At 40.9% G+C, this 16586-nt stretch overlaps 1 protein-coding gene across 1 annotated transcript; it reads right to left on the bottom strand.

Moving 5' to 3' along the window:
* Positions 1 to 14277: 14277 nt before the first annotated feature.
* On the bottom strand, positions 14278 to 15835 carry LOC107767275 (peroxidase 27-like). The gene is made up of 4 exons (XM_075218856.1): positions 15554 to 15835; positions 15270 to 15458; positions 15014 to 15179; positions 14278 to 14895 (listed from the first exon to the last, which is right to left on the bottom strand). The coding sequence occupies exons 1-4, from the start codon at positions 15764 to 15766 to the stop codon at positions 14489 to 14491; spliced, it is 975 nt and encodes a 324-aa protein (XP_075074957.1). The 5' UTR covers positions 15767 to 15835; the 3' UTR covers positions 14278 to 14488.
* Positions 15836 to 16586: the final 751 nt, after the last annotated feature.

Below are 16586 nucleotides of genomic sequence, written 5' to 3'. Positions count from 1 at the left end.
CAAACCTATGTGAAAGATTTTTCCAAGATCTACCTTCCATTGGAGCAACTTTCAATAACTTTTCTACCCAACCACAGAAATTGGGAATCTCATCAACAGTTCCCATGGTTGCTGGAAAAAAAAAGAGAAAAAGTTAAACAGTAGCCGGAAAAATAAAGGGAAAAGATAGAGAAAATTATAAAAGGAACTTAGGTGTAAAATTCCACTTTTCAGGAAATGGAACATTTTCTTCGCCCACTAATGTCATGATCCTGGTTCACCCTCCGTGAACCATTGTGACGGCACCTAGTCCTGTACAACTAGGTAAGCCTAAATTGCGGAAGATAAACAAAATGCGGAATATAAAAAATTAAAACAGAATGAGGAGTGATAAAAACAGTGTTAAAAAGTGTCGCTCGGCATACACAACACAACATTTCTCAGAACCAAGTGTACTATCCCAAAACCCGGAAACTCACGGAAATACAAGCCTTTAGAATATCTAACAGTCTAACTCCAGAATATCTAACAAGAAAGAAAATACAGAAGGGCAAGGTTTAACAGCTGGAATAGAAAAGGGACTTCTCGGTCTACAGACGCTGCAGATGTAGCTCGAAGTCTCTAGAGCAGTCGCCTCCCTCAAGGATGGTAGACCGAGTAGCGGTACCTGGATTTGCACATAAAAAACATGCGCAGGAGAGGCATGAGTACACTACAGCGGTACTCAGTAAGTGCCAAGCCTAACCTCGGTTGGGTAGTGACGAGAAAGGTCAGGGCCCTACTGAGGTTGAATAAAATATAAAGATCAACAGCATAGAATAGAACAGTAATAATAAGTACGGCAGTAAAATAACACAGGATGTACAAAACAACAACAACTATGCAGAACGAGGTAAACATGGAAAGGACATACGACTCAACACCAATAATAACAATCGGGGATCTCCCAGGATACCGTCCTGTAGTCCCACATGTACATATCCAATGGATCTCCCGTGATCTCGTTCCGTAGTCCAACTCATAGTGCGTGGGGATCTACCGAAATCTCGTTCCGTAGTAACATATGCAAATACCCATTACTGGGGGAATCTATCGGGTGCATTCCCATAGTTCCATATAATTGTGCAGGGGGATCTACCGGAATCCCACATCCGTAGTCCCAAAATAAACAGACAAAGGGGAGCTACCGGAATCCCACATCCATAGTCCCAAAATAAACAGACAAGGGGAAGCTACCGGAATCCAACATTCGTAGTCCCAAAATAAATACACATCAACAATAGGAAAATATACAGAAATGGCAAGACTTTGTATTAAGACAACAAGTGATTCTAGCCTAGCATGCTGCATATAATTCAAGTAAGGCAGGTTGAACAAATAAAGCAATTAAGTCACTTATACATGCTTTCCTAAGCTAACAACAGGCTTGACAGTGCAAGTAATAGAAACAGGAAAGGAAACATACTAGTAATTACATAAAGGAAACCGGATTTCCAACAATTAGAACAAGTACGCACTCGTCACCTCGCATACAAGGCATTTCAATTACCAAATATATCAATCCTAAGGGGAAGGTCCCCCACACAAGGTTAGACAAGCCACTTACCTCGAACCGGCTCAAAATTCAATCTGAAACCACGCTCTTGCCACGAGTACTCGACTCCAAATGGCCAAAATCTATTCAATTCAATTTCATAATGTAAATAACACTTCAAGTAACTGATTCTACAATTAAAGTCTAAGCTAATACGCGAAATTATGTAAAATGACCAAAACACCCCTCGGCCCCACGTCTCGGAATCATGTAAAATTTATATTTTCAAAAACCTCATACTCTCACGAGCTCATGCATACCAAAAGTACCAAAATCGAACACCAAATGGTCCCTCAAATCACCACTCAAAGGTTCCTAATTAGTCAAGCCCTAAACCTTAACTTGCCAATGATTTTTCCTTAAATTTCATGCTTAGGATGATAAAAATCACTATAATAACGAGTTTAGGGACCAAAGACCTTACCCCAATGAACTCCTCTGAAAATCTCTCTTGAAAAGTGCTCCCCAAGCTTCTTCCCGTTTTGAAAAAGATGAAAAATGGTTAAAATTCTTGATGGCAAGAATTTATATGTTCTGCCTAGCAATTTCCGCATTTGCGGCCCTGGGACCGCATCTTCTGTCCCGCTTTTGCGGAAAACAAGTCGCATCTGCGACAACTCATTAAAATCCCCAAATTCCGCACCTGCGACCTTCTCACCGCATCTGCAGTTAAGCAAATGCGTAAATACTTTCTCATCTGCGACCTCTGCTACTCCTCCTTATTTTCTCTTCTATGGTGACAACGCCGCTTCTGCGGCTCCGCACCTGCGGAACCCAAATCGCAGGTGCGGTTATGACAGATACCAGCTGAACCTGCAACCTCTTAACTTCAAAAATCCTTCTGTCAACTATCCGAAATCATCCCGAGGCCCCTGGGACCTCAACCAAAGGTACCAACAAGTCACAAACCACTATCCAAACTTGTATCAATCCTTAAAACACCTAAAACAACATCGAAACCTCGAATTAACCAAGTATTTAAGCCTAAGAACTCCAAATTTCTCAAAATACGCTTTCAATCAAAAAGTCTATCAAACCTCGTCCGAATGACCTGAAATTTTGCACACACGCCACATTCAGCCCTACGGAGCTACTCTAACTTCCAGAATTCCATTTCGACCCTTGGATCAAAATCTCACTATCGGACCGAAAACTCCAAAAAGTCAACATTCGGCATTTCAAGCCTAAATTAGCTACGGACCTCCAAAACACAATCCGAACACACCTCTAAGCCCGAAATAAGCCAACGAAGCTAACAGAACCATCGGATTTCCATTCTGAGGCCGTCTTCACACTGTTCCGACTATGGTCAACTTTCCAACACTTAAGCTCTCATTTAGGGACTATGTGTCCCAAAACTCTCCGAAACTCAAAATCAAACATCCCGGCAAATCAAATTAGCAGATATAAACTTGGGGAAAGCAGTTATTAGGGTATATGGGCGTAAATTCTTAAGACGACCGACCAGGTCGTCACATCTTCCTACACTTAAACATTCGTTCATCCTCGAATGAGCATAAAGACATACCTGAACTAGTGAAAAGATGAGGGTGACGGCTGCGCATATCCTGCTCGGTCTCCCAGGTCGCCTCCTTGACTGGCTGGCCCCGCCACTGAACCTTTACTGAAGCAATGTTCTTTGACCTCAGCTTTCTAACCTGCCTGTCCAATATTGCCACTAGCTCCTCTACATAGGATAGATCCTTGTCCAACTGGACTAAAATGAAATCCAACACGTGCGACGGATCACCGTGATACCTTCGGAGCATCGAAATATGAAATACCGGGTGAACTCCTGCCAAGCTGGGAGGTAAAGCAAGCTCATAAGCAACCTCCCCAACACGCCTCAATATCTCAAAAGGACCAATAAACCTCGGACTCAACTTCCCTTTCTTCCCAAATCTCATAACGCCCTTTATAGGCGAAACTCGAAGCAGAACCCGCTCTCCAACCATATAAGAAACATCATGAACCTTCCGGTCCGCGTAACTCTTCTGTCTGGACTAGGCTGTACGGAGTCTATCAAGAATCACCTTAACCTTCTCCAAAGCATCCTAAACCAAGTTTGTGCCCAATAATCTGGCCTCACCCGGCTCAAACCAACCCACCGGAGATCTACACCGCCTGCCATATAAAGCCTCATACGGTGCCATCTGAATGCTGGACTGATAACTGTTGTTGTAAGCAAACTCCGCCAATGGCAAGAACTGATCCCAAGACCCTCCAAACTCAATCACACACACACGGAGCATATCCTCAAGAATCTGAATAGTGCGTTCGGACTATCCATCCATCTGAGGGTGAAATGTTATACTCAACTCCACCCGAGTACCCAACTCATGCTGAATGGCCTTACAGAACCATGATGTAAACTGAGTACCCCTATCTGAGATGATGGACACTGGAATACCATGCAGACGAACAATCTCCCGGATATAAATCTCAGCCAACCGCTCCGAAGAATAAGAAGTACACACAAGAATAAAATGAGCGGACTTGGTTAGTCGATCCACAATCACCCAAATAGCATCGAACTTTCTCAAGGTCCGTGGGAGCCCAACTACAAAGTCCATGGTGATTCGCTCCCACTTCCATTATGGAATCTCTATCTACTGAAGCAACCCACCCAGTCTCTGGTGCTCATACTTCACCTGCTGAGAGTTGAGGCACCGAGCTACAAATCCAACTATATCCTTCTTCATCCGCCTCCACCAGTAGTGCTGCGTCAAATCCTGATACATCTTCGCGGCACCTAGATGAATGGAATACCGCGAGCTATGGGCCTCCTCTAGAATCAACTCTCGAAGCCCATAAGCATTGGGTACATAAATACGATCCTACATCCTCAATACCCCATCATCACTAATAGTCACATCACTAGCATCACTGTGCTGAACCTTGGCCTTGAGGACAAGCAAATGAAGGTCATCATACTGCCGCTCCCTAATACGATCAAATAAGGAAGATCGAGAAACCACGCAAGCTAGAACCTGACTGGGCTCTGAAAGGTCCAATCTCACAAACTAGCTGGCTAAGGCCTGAATATCCATCGCCATAGGCCTCTTCGATGCTGGTAAATAGGCCAAACTCCCCAAACTCTCTGCCCGGCGACTCAAAGCATCCGCCACCACATTGGCCTTGCCCGGGTGATACAAAATAATGATATCATAGTCCTTTAGCAACTCTAACCACCTCCTCTGATGCAAATTTAGATCCTTTTTCTTGAACAGGTGTTGCAAGCTCCGATGGTCAGTATAAATCTCACAGGGAACCCCGTATAAATAATGGCGCCAAATCATTAGGGCGTGAACAATGGCAGCTAACTCAAGGTCATGAACATGGTAGTTCTTCTCAAGTATCTTCAATTGTCTGGACACGTAGGCAATCACCCTACCGTCCTGCATCAACACCGCTTCGAGGCCAACCCTCGAGGCATTATAATAGACCGTATAAGACCCCAAACCTGTAGGCAATATCAAAATTAGGGCTATGGTCAGAGCTGTCTTGAGCTTCTGAAAGCTCGCCTCACACTCCTCCGTCCACTGGAACGAAGCACCTTTTTGGGTCAACCTGGTCATGGGGGCTGCAATTGAGGATGGTCTCTATAGCTGAGGATGGTCTAGGCCAACTCTACACGACCTCTATCTTCTTTGGATCCACCTGAATACCCTCACTCGATACCACATAGCCTAAGAATGCCACTGAATCCAACCAAAACTCACATTTTGAGAAATTAGCATATAACTTCTTCTCTCTCAAAGTCTGAAGCACAATCATCAGGTGCTACACATGATCTTCCCGACTCCAGGAATACACCAGAATATCATCGATAAAGACAATGGCAAATGAGTCAAGATATGGCCGGAACACACTGTGCGTCAAATGCATAAAAGCTACTAGGGAATTGGTCAGCCCAAATGACATAACAAGGAACTCGTAATGATCATACCGAGTCCTGAAAGTAGTCTTCAGGATATTTGGCTCCTGAATCTTCAACCGATGGTAACCTAAGCGCAAATCAATCTTAGAAAACACTCGTGCGCCTTGAAGCTGGTCAAACAGATCATCAATGCGAGGCAAAGGATAATGGTTCTTCACTATAATCTTGTTCAGCTGGCGATAATCGATACACATACGCATAGAACCATCACTTTTCTTCACAAACAAGACAGGACCACCAAAGGCGATACACTGGGCCGAATAAACCCCTTATCAAGCAATTCCTGTAACAAATCCTTCAACTCCTTTAAGAGGAGCCATACGATACGGAGGAATAGAAATAGGCTGAGTGCCCGGCAACAGATCAATGCCAAAATCAATATCTCTATCAGGCGGCATACCTGGGAGATCAGCTGGAAACACATCAGGAAAATCTTGTACTACTGGAACTGAATTAACTAAAGGGGTATCAATACTGACAACTCTCACTTAAGCTAAATACGCGTCACACCCCTTCTCAACCATACGCCGAGCTTTAAGAAAAGAAATAACTCTACTGGGAGTGTGATCTAAAGTACCTCTCCACTCAACATGTGGTACATCTAGCATAGCCAACGTCACGATTTTGGCGTGACAATCAAGAATAGCATAATGGGGCGACAACCAGTCCATGCCCAAGATAATATCAAAGTCAACTATGCTGAGTAACAATAAATTGGCTCTAGTCTCAAAACCACTAAGAGCAACCAAACACGACCATAGATGCGGTCCACAACAAGAAAATCTCCCATATGAGTAGAAACATAAATAGGAGAACTCAAAGAATCCTGAGATACACCCAAATGTGGAGTAAAATAAGAAGACACATAAGAATTAGTAGAGCCTGGATCGAATAGAACTGATGCATCTCTACGACAAACCAATATAATACATGTGATGACAAAATCGGAAGCAACAACCTCGGTACGGGCAGGAATGGCATAGTATCTGGCCTTTCCTCCCCCTTTAGGGCGACCTCTATCTCCCCAACCTCCACCTTTAGCTGGCTGAGCAGGTGGGGTAGCAACTAGAGCTGTAACCATAGCATGAGAACTCTGCGGGGCACGTTGTGGTTAAGAAGTATGTGGAGGTGCACCCCTCCCAAGTCTGGGGCAATCCCTCACCATATGACATGTGTTACCACACTCAAAACAATTTCTGGGAGGGCATGGTAGCTGTGACTGGCTTGAGCCAAGTCTGCTGGACTGACCTCTGAAAGTACCCCGCGCAGGAGGCGCGCTAGAAACCAGAGGTGCATAATAAGGCTCCTGAGGCCTAGGAGGAGCTGGAGAACTACTTACTGCTAGAAGAGCTAAATGAATATGGAGACTCATATAACCCCTACCGTGATGACCTGCAGCTGGGGTACGAGCACCAAAATAGTGGCCCGACTCTCGAGACCTCTTGGATGGTAGGCTTGAGTAGCGGTACCTGGATCTTCACATGAAAAACATGCGTAGGAGATGCATGAGTACACCACAGTAGTACTCAATAAGTGCCAAGCCTAACCTCGGTTGGGTAGTGACGAGGAAGGTCAGGGCCCTACTGAGGTTAAATAAAATATAAAGATCAACAGTATAGAACAGAACAGTAATAATAAGTACGACAGTAAAATAACACAGGATGTACAAGATAGCAACAACTATACAGAACGAGGTAAACATGGAAAGGAAATACAACTTAGCACCAATAATAACAATCGGGGATCTCTCAGGATACTGTCCTGTAGTCCCATATGTACATATCTAGTGGATCTCCCAGGATCCCGTCCCGTAGTCCAAATCATAGTGCGAGGGGGATCTACCGGAATCCCGTTCCGTAGTAACAAATGTAAATACCCAGTACTGGGGGAATCTACTGGGTGCATTCATGTAGTTCCATATAACTGTGCAGGAGGATTTACCGGAATCCCACATCCGTAGTCCCAAAGTAAACAGGCAAGGGGGAGCTACCGGAATCCCACATCTGTAGTCCCAAAATAAACAGACAAGGGGGAGCTACCGGAATCCCACATCCGTAGTTCCAAAATAATTACACAACAGCAACAGGAAAATATACAGAAATGGAGAGACTTCGTATTAAGGCAACAAGTGATTCTAGCCTAGCATGATGCACATAATTCAAGTAAGGCAGGTTGAACAAATAAAGCAATTAAGTCACTTAGACATGCTTTCCTAAGCTAACAACAGGCTTAACAATGCAAGTAATAGAAACAGGAAAAGAAACATACTAGTAATTACTTAAAGAAAATCGGATTTCTAACAATTAGCACAAGTACGCACTCGTCACCTCGCATACAAGGCATTTCAATTACCAAATATACCAATCCTAAGGGGAAGGTCCCCACACAAGGTTAGACAAGCCACTTACCTTGAACTGGCTCAAAAATCAATCTGAAACCACGCTCTTGCCACGAGTACTCGACTCCAAATGGCCCAAATCTATTCAATTCAATTTCATAATGTAAATAACACTTCAAGTAACTAATTCTACAAATATATTTGTCACGAACCCAACCCCGATCATGATGGCGCCCAACACACTGCTAGGCAAGCCCGACCATTCAACAACATTATCCCAAATTCTTTTTCAGATTATAGATAAATATCACAGAGAATTTACTAAGTCATTTCATCAAGTGTATAATTAATAATAAAATCTGCGGAAGTTCAATTAAAATACCACACCATAGCCCAATAGAATCTGGTGTCATGAATATGAGCCTCTAATACAGAATATCCACCTATTACAAGTCTGTCTAGGAAAAATACAGAATAAAAGATAGAGATAGATGGGAGAGATCAAGGCTGCGAACGCCATGCAGCTATCTCGATACTCCCGGATACTACTGCTCAGCTAAACAAATCCTCACTCAGCCTGTAGTGTACCTGGATCTGCACACAAGATGCAGGGAGTAATGTGAGTACTCTGACCCAGTGAGTAATAAACATAAATAAAGGCTGAGTAAGAAATTATGGAAAAATACAAAGTAAACTATAACTGGCAGTTTAGAACAACAAATAGTGAAACAACAAGTCAATTAAGTCAGAGTACCAAATACTGAGACATGTATAACAGATAAAAACAAATGCATAAGTGCAATGCAATGCATATGATGGTATACTCTAATACCCACTGCGGCGTGCAGCCTGAGCCATCCATTTATTTATCGTCGACGGCGCTCACTGGGGGTGTGTACAGACTCCGGAGGGGCTCCTACAGCCCAAGCGCAATATCAAGCCATCTCGTGGCATCAAATCTAGGCCCTCGGCCTCATATCAATATCAGTATAATCACCCAGGCTCTCGGCCTCAATATCAATGTAATCAACCAGGCTCTCGGCCTCAATATCAATGTAACACTGCTGCGGCGCGTAGCCTGATCCATGCTCAGTCCAGAAATCATCATAAGCCCCTTGGGCATTCGTAAAACAGTAGTTCTCAGCCCGAAATATCATTTAGAAATATCATTTAAGTTTTCAAATCTTAGAAAGATGGCGGAGTTTGCAAAAAAGTATTTAAAACCTTGGACTGAGATAAAATGATATGCAAAATATGCGAAAACAGTGATATCAATCCCTAAAGGATTCAAATAATTGGCAAGAAGCCCAAATGTAACAATCAAATCCAAGTAAGGATGATTCTCAATTTAGTTCAAGTAGAAAACACGGTAAAACATCTCTCGGGACGGACCAAGTCACAATCCCCAATGGTGCTCTACCCCACGCCCATTATCCAGCGTGCAAGTCATCTCAATATAGCGTTACGATGTGAAATTCCGGGGTTTCAAACCCTTAGGACATCATTTACATCAATTACTCACCTCGATCCGGTCCAAAATCTAGCCCGCGATGCCTCACCCGCACGAATCGACCTCCGGATGCTCCAAATCTAGCCACAATCAGTATATAATCATTAAAATATGCTAAGGGAGCGAAGCCCACTCGAAAATATCCAATTTAACATCAAAATCCTGAAATTGCTCAAACCCGGCCCCCGGGCCCACGTTTCGAAATTCGACGAAACTCACAAAATCCGACAATCCATTCAACCACGAGTCCAACCATACCAAAATTACTAAATTCCGATAACAATTCGGCCTCCAAATCTAGAATTTTTGTTTTTGAAAAGTTTACAATTTTTCTCCAATTTCTTCCATTTGATTCACTAATTCTTGATGAAAATAACCATGAAATCATTAAATATAATCACTTTTGGATATAGAACACTTACCCCAATCCATATGGTGAAAATCGCTTCGAAAATCGCTTTAATCCGAGCTCCATAGCTCCAAAAATGAGAAAACTCTCGGACTGCCCGAATCATACACTGTCCAGAAATTTTTGCAGTTACTGTTCACGCATTTTACTGTTCATGGGTACTGTTCACGGTACTGTCATGGGGTACGATATACGAGGTATTGTTCATATGTACTGTACACAGGACTGTACACGGATACTGTTCATGTTTTCTGTACACGGTACTGTACACGGTATTGTACACGGATATTGTTCACGTCGGTGCGGTTACTGTTCACACGTGAGAAAAATGCAGAAACTGCCCAGAAAATTGCAGCAGCTTTTCGTTTCACTAAAAAGGCTCTAACTCCATCATACGAACTCGGAATTCGATGATTCTTGTTCCTATGAGTCACAAATAATAATAAAAAGCATAGACCTTCAATCGAAACTCAATTCGGAGCTCTAGTTCAATACCCATTTCGCTCGTTAAACAATTAACTCATGTTTCGTGTCAAAAACCCAATCGCGACTTGATGAAATTAGACCAAACTTTCCAGATCACTCCTATAATTCATTATTTAAATTCTGGAAATCTCGAAATAAAATTTCGATCTCTAGAACTAAAAATGAACCTTTGGATCATTACATGCTTATGCTCAAACGACAAAAATCTTCCAAAAACTCTTCCAAAACTTATCCGAGCCTCATGGGACCCCGACCAAACATGCCAACATAATTCATAACATTATTCAAACCTCTTCCAATCATCAAAACACCTCAATCAACATCAAATTACCCAAAGCTCATCGAATTCAAGCCTAATTTTCTAAAAACTTCTGAAATACACTTTCGATCAAAAACCCAACCAAATGATGTCCGAATAACCTGAAATTTTGCACACACATCAGAAATGACATAGCGAAGCTACAACAACTCTCGTAATTCCATTCCGACTCTCGGATCAAAATCTCACCTATCAACCGGAATTCGCCAAAATACTAACTTCGCCAATTCAAGCCTAATTCTACATCGGACCTCCAAAATTACTTCGGATCACACTCTTAAGTCAAAAATCATCCCCCGAAGCTAACCGAATCATCGGGATTCAAATTCGAGCCCTCTAACACATAAGTCAACGTCCGGTTGATATTTCCAAAACAAACCTTCCTTAAAGAGACTAAGTGTCTCATTTCCTACTAAAACCAATCCAAATCAACTCGTTCACACCCAACACTGATAATGAAGCATAAAGAAATAAGAAATGGGGAAAACGGAGCGGTAACCTATGAGACGACGGGTTGGGTCGTCACAATATTCTAAGCTAATACACGAAATTATGTAAAATTACCAAAACGCCCCTCGAGCCCACATCTCGGAATCAGGTAAAATTTATATTTTCAAAAACCTCATACTCTCAAAAGCTCATGAATACCAAAAGTACCAAAATCGGACCCAAATGGTCCCTCAAATCACTACTCACAGGTTCCTAATTAGTCAAGCCCTAAACCTCAACTTGCCACTGATTTTTCCTTAATTTTCATGCTTAGGATGATAAAAATCACTATAATAACGAGTTTAGGGAGCAAAGACCTTACCCCAATGAACTGCTCTGAAAATCTCTTCTGAAAAGTGCTCCCCAAGCTTCTTCCCGTTTTAAAAAAGATGAAAAATGGCTAAAATCGCGAAGGCAAGAATTTATATGTTTTGCCTAGCGATTTCCGCATTTGCGGCCTTGGGACAGAATCTGCGGTCCCCCTTTTGCGCAAAACAAGTCGCATCTGCGACAACTCATTAAAAGCCCCAAATTCCGCACCTGCGACCTTCTCACCGCATTTGCGGTTACGCAGGTGCGTAAATACTTACGCATTTGCGGCCTCTGCTGCTCCTCCTTATTTTCGCTTCTGCGGTGACAACGCCGCTTCTGTGGCTCCGCACCTGCAGAACCTAAACCACAGGTGCGGTTATGATAGATACCAGCTGAACCTGTAACTTGTTAACTTCAAAAATCCTTCCGTCAACTATCTGAAATCATCCCGAGGCCCCCGGGACCTCAACCAAATATACCAACAAGTCACAAACCACTATCCAAACTTGTACCAATCCTTAAAATACCTAAAACAATATCGAAACCTTGAATTAACCAAAGATTTAAGCCTAAGAACTCCAAATTTCTCAAAATACGCTTTCGATCAAAAAGTCTATCAAACCTCGTCCAAATGACCTGAAATTTTGCACACACGCCACATTCAACCCTACGAAGCTACTACAACTTCTGGAATTCCATTCTGACCCTCAAACCAAAATCTCACTATCTGATTGAAAACTCCAAAAATTCAACCTTCAGCATTTCAAGCCTAAATTAGCTACGTACCTCCAAAACACATCCGAACACGCCTCTAAGCCCAAAATCACCCAACGAAGCTAACGGAACCATCGGGTTTCCATTCCAAGGCCGTCTTCACACTGTTCCAACTACAGTCAACTTTCCAACACTTAAGCTCTCATTTAGGGACTAAGTGTCCTAAAACTCTCCGAAACTCAAAACCGAATATCCCAGCAAATCAAATTAGCAGAAATAAACTTTTTGGAAAGCAGTTATTAGGGGATTGGGGCGTAAATTCTTAAGACGACCGGCCGGGTCGTCACAACTAAACCAACAGTGGGGCGATAACAAACCTGGAATACCAGCCACAGTTTTTATCATCCTCTGGGCTAACTAACACTCTCTTACTTCTCCCCACTAAAGTGAAAATCCCATGACAGAAAAGCTTAGGGGAGTAGAGATGAATCAAATGGAAATGTAAAAGGCAAATTAGCCAACCTTGCTAAATGCCTTAAACAAGCAACAACCCTCCACACAATGGGGCAAATCTGTCCTAAACAAACGTCGAAAAAATGACAGAATTCAATGATAACAGGATCAATGGGGGGGTTAAAATTCAGCGTAAAAGGATATGTATACACAAAAGTAAACCCGGTCAAGTAAGATGTAATTCTTTGGTTTGCATTAGGAATTATAATAGGGAAATCAGGTCTCCACAATCCCTACGAACAACATAGATCAGACCTTCGGTGATTTGAGAAAGATAAATATCAGCACAATCTAAAGAAGAAATAGAAGAAAATTGGTTTCAAATCGATTCTCTATCAGTGTAAAAAGATAGTTCATCAGGGACAATTTCATCTACTAAAGGCTCATGAACGGGTTCATTAGAATCTTTACTTCTAGATGAAGGTCTATGGGAAAGAGAACTCCTAGTTCTAGAAGGAGGCGTAGAACTCACTGGAGGTAAAGAAGTGCCCCGTATAGATGAAGACCCTAAACTACGTAGTCTTCCTCCTCTTCTGCTTCTAATAGGAGCAAGAGGAAGATCATCAACAATGGGGACTCTTCGAGGATTAGGGTTTGAAGAAGACATGGCAATACGAGGAAGAAGAAAACAAGAGCGAATATTCTAAGATGTGAAACTTTTTATGAGAAAGACAAAGACAAAAACTATATTTATACTTAGAAGCAACCGTCAAAGAAAAAGGTGTAATGATGGAAACTGTCGCTTCGTAATTGATGAAGCCGCAAAAAAGCCCTAAAAGACGATGAAAAGTTGCAGAACCAATTAGAAGATGCCACGCGTCACGACCATTAAATGGAAGTGACATATGAAGCGTCAGTTCCAGAGAAGGTATAATGGCGGCAAAAATACCCACTTTAATAAAATCACTTCCCAAATATTCTATTGATGAATAAATGGTAAGTGGGGGAACTATCTGTATTGGGAAAAATCAAGTTAATGTATCGAATTAATTATGTGGTGACATGTCATGACACGTGGAGTGGTAAAAGAATGATAGTTGGTGAAGAATAGTTGAAGAGGCACGAGCTTTAGCAGGCACAAGCAAAGATCCAAGAAATCCAAAAGGGATAGGTGCTCGAACCTCTTAATATTCTGAAGAGACATCGGAAGAATGAACCTAAATAGCAAAAGGGGTATAGATACGTATTATTGGTAATTAATAGGCATTAATTACGGAAAATATTATAGAATCTGTATCGAAACAGTTACGATTGACAATTATAACGTTACATTAAATGTCATTAATTGTCCATAATGACACCATTATGAAAGGAGAAAAACGTATTACTTAGAAATAACTATAAAAGTGAGGAATGGACATTTGTAAGGGCACAAAATACTATTGGAATATACTGATTTACTTTGCTTTCCATTCAGCTATTATTTACACCAGTTATTTCTATTTCTACTTCATTATCAGTAACCCGAGTTCTTCTTAAAACAAGCTTTGACCGAAATTCAAATTTTTGGTTAAACATTTGTGTCATACAATCTACACGCGGTCTCTTCTATTTTATACTTATGTGAAAACATCTTACTAGGAATGTTATGAATAAATTTTAATTTGTGATAAAGCTCATCGTCCTAATAGCTTAACAGTAAAACAAAATGGGAATTCTAATCACGCATGCTAGTAAAAGCAAATTAAAGCAACATTTTTATTAGCTTCATGCTTAATGAACTGAATTACAAACTTACAACACAATAAGTTTACCACCAAAAAGATACACCTTACATATGAGCTATTCAAAATAGAAAAATGAGTACTCACAACAGAAACTCCGTTAAGGATAACAGTACGAAATGACTAGAATTTTGCAAGGGAAATAGCTTATAAAAATTCCTTTAGTTTCTAAAGGCGCAGTGTTTTCTGATTTCGCCTGCTTTCCCAGTAAGGACGCCAATTTTGCCCATCTTTATCATTGATTCTCCAAAATCCTTGAAGAAAGTGGATGCATAGGGATTTAGCTGGGACAAGACATAAGCTTTTGTTTGACTATCAGTAAGAAGGGCTGCATCAGATGCGAACAACCCTCTTCTTTTGCTAACCATGGTGTAATAGTCAGTGTCGAAACTCTTAAAACTTCCAGGGTCCATTTCGACGATGGTGGTCACATCTCCTGGCTTGCATTTGATCTTCAAACGACCTATGTAGTTCTGATCCATCTTTGGGTCTGTATCACCTTTGCCAGTGAAATTGTACATACGACTTGAGAAGGAAAAACAATGTGACATTCCAATAGTGTGTCCTCCTACGAATAAACAAGGAGAAAATAAGAGAATATAAATATATGTTATAGATTTTTGAGATTCTTGAATTAATGTAACTCTTCCACATGGAGTTGTTTCACAATAAAATATCAATTTTACCTGATAAAACAGCAAGGTCTTTTACATTTAAGCCCAAGGAGCCAAATGTTGTTTTAAGAGTAGTGAAGTTATCAAAAGGAGTTGGCAAATTCTTTAAGGCATCTAAGAGAATTGAAACTCTCCCATCTCTTCTTCCCAAGGGAACTGCCCAAGTTGGTCCATTAATCTGAAACAACCCATAATATATAATGTTCAAAGAAAAATTATATTTGAAATGCTAACAAATAGGACCAAATGTACTATAGTAATTAGTTACCAGTTCAACAGCATCACGGGCTGCTAAGGCTAAAATATCAGAGCAAGACACAATGCCAGGACACTCTTGCTCTAAAGCAGATTTAGCAGCATCAATTACTTGGAATCCCCTTAGGCTTTGGTTTGGAATTGCATCTTTCTCAGCTTGGTTACCTTTTGTTGAATTCAGTAGCACTGAACCATCACATCCCTGCATGATTAAATGATTTTTTTAGTGCATTACGTGAAAAATGTTTAAAAAAACATAGGAATATGATAAATAAGGCATAAAAACATGGTGATTACCCTAACAAAACAATCATGAAAATGCATTCTCAACAAAGGAGCAGCTAGGGTTGGAGCACGAGAAATGTAGTGAGCTGTTGTCTGTTTGACAATTGCTTCCACATTTGGACATGTTTTCTTGTAGAACCCTACTTCCACTCCTTGTGAATTAGCACCCTTCAAGATGCAAAAAATCTGAAGAATAAGAAATGTAAGAAACTTAAATGTTGCCATTATCTTTTTTGGACAAAGGATGATGAAAATCTCAATGTACTTTCTTGCTTGAAGGGATGATTGGGACACACAAATGCATGCCCTTTAAATAGGATGCAAATGGTGATCATATCAATCCTTTGATTTGTATAAATGGTAGAGCTGGTATTGGAAAGTTTATTTTAATATTTACTAGCAGTTAGCACCTTCTAAACTAAGCAATTTTTAATGTCATTATTGTTGCTAATATATGCAAAATGGACTCGCCAGAAAATAAAATGTAATTAAAAAACAAAAAGGAAAAGACAACGAAGAGCTTTAATAATTTATCATGCTACTGTTGTGTGGTTGATTTGTTAAATATTTTTTTTAAAGAATCTATCAACCATATCAAGTGTCATCGACGCAAGAATACATTAAGTGCAGAAGTCAGATTTAAGGCTAGTTGAACGTAGATTACTCCCAGATGAATTTGGAATATTTGAAATTTCGGATAGGATCGAGCCTTTACAATCGCACTGTATATAATTCAAACCCTTTTTCGAACTATTTAATTTTCATTTTCTTGCTTCCACCCATTTAAAAGGATAATTAATTTTGCTACTTTGCGTATATTTGATTTATATTACATGACAAAAGACTTCCTTTATTTCTAGAGTTGGGGAGTAAACGTTATTATATCTGAATGAACAAAGTGTCTAGCTTAAAATGAGCTCAGTTGAGGTGTCCAACTGGTCATTGAGGACAACTTAAAGGAGACGTTTATGTATTTTGTCTTTTAAAACTCAGCATCTAAAAACGGCGCGTATTATTTTCTTTCTCTCACACACATATCACCTTT

The sequence above is a fragment of the Nicotiana tabacum genome, chromosome 8, assembly GCF_000715075.1.
Source record: "Nicotiana tabacum cultivar K326 chromosome 8, ASM71507v2, whole genome shotgun sequence".
Lineage (NCBI taxonomy): Eukaryota > Viridiplantae > Streptophyta > Magnoliopsida > Solanales > Solanaceae > Nicotiana > Nicotiana tabacum.
Note: the sequence above shows the minus strand (reverse complement) of the source record. Positions and strands in the feature narration are given on the sequence as shown.

What these genes read in the sequence shown, in the direction of transcription:
- LOC107767275 (XM_075218856.1), bottom strand. Translation starts at nt 15,766, where the DNA reads ATGGCAACATTTAAGTTTCTTACATTTCTTATTCTTCAGATTTTTTGC. An exon ending in CCCGTGATGCTGTTGAACTG is followed by an intron (nt 15,180 to 15,269) that starts GTAACTAATTAC and finishes GGGTTGTTTCAG; the next exon opens with ATTAATGGACCAACTTGGGC. An exon ending in AGACCTTGCTGTTTTATCAG is followed by an intron (nt 14,896 to 15,013) that starts GTAAAATTGATA and finishes GTTTATTCGTAG; the next exon opens with GAGGACACACTATTGGAATG.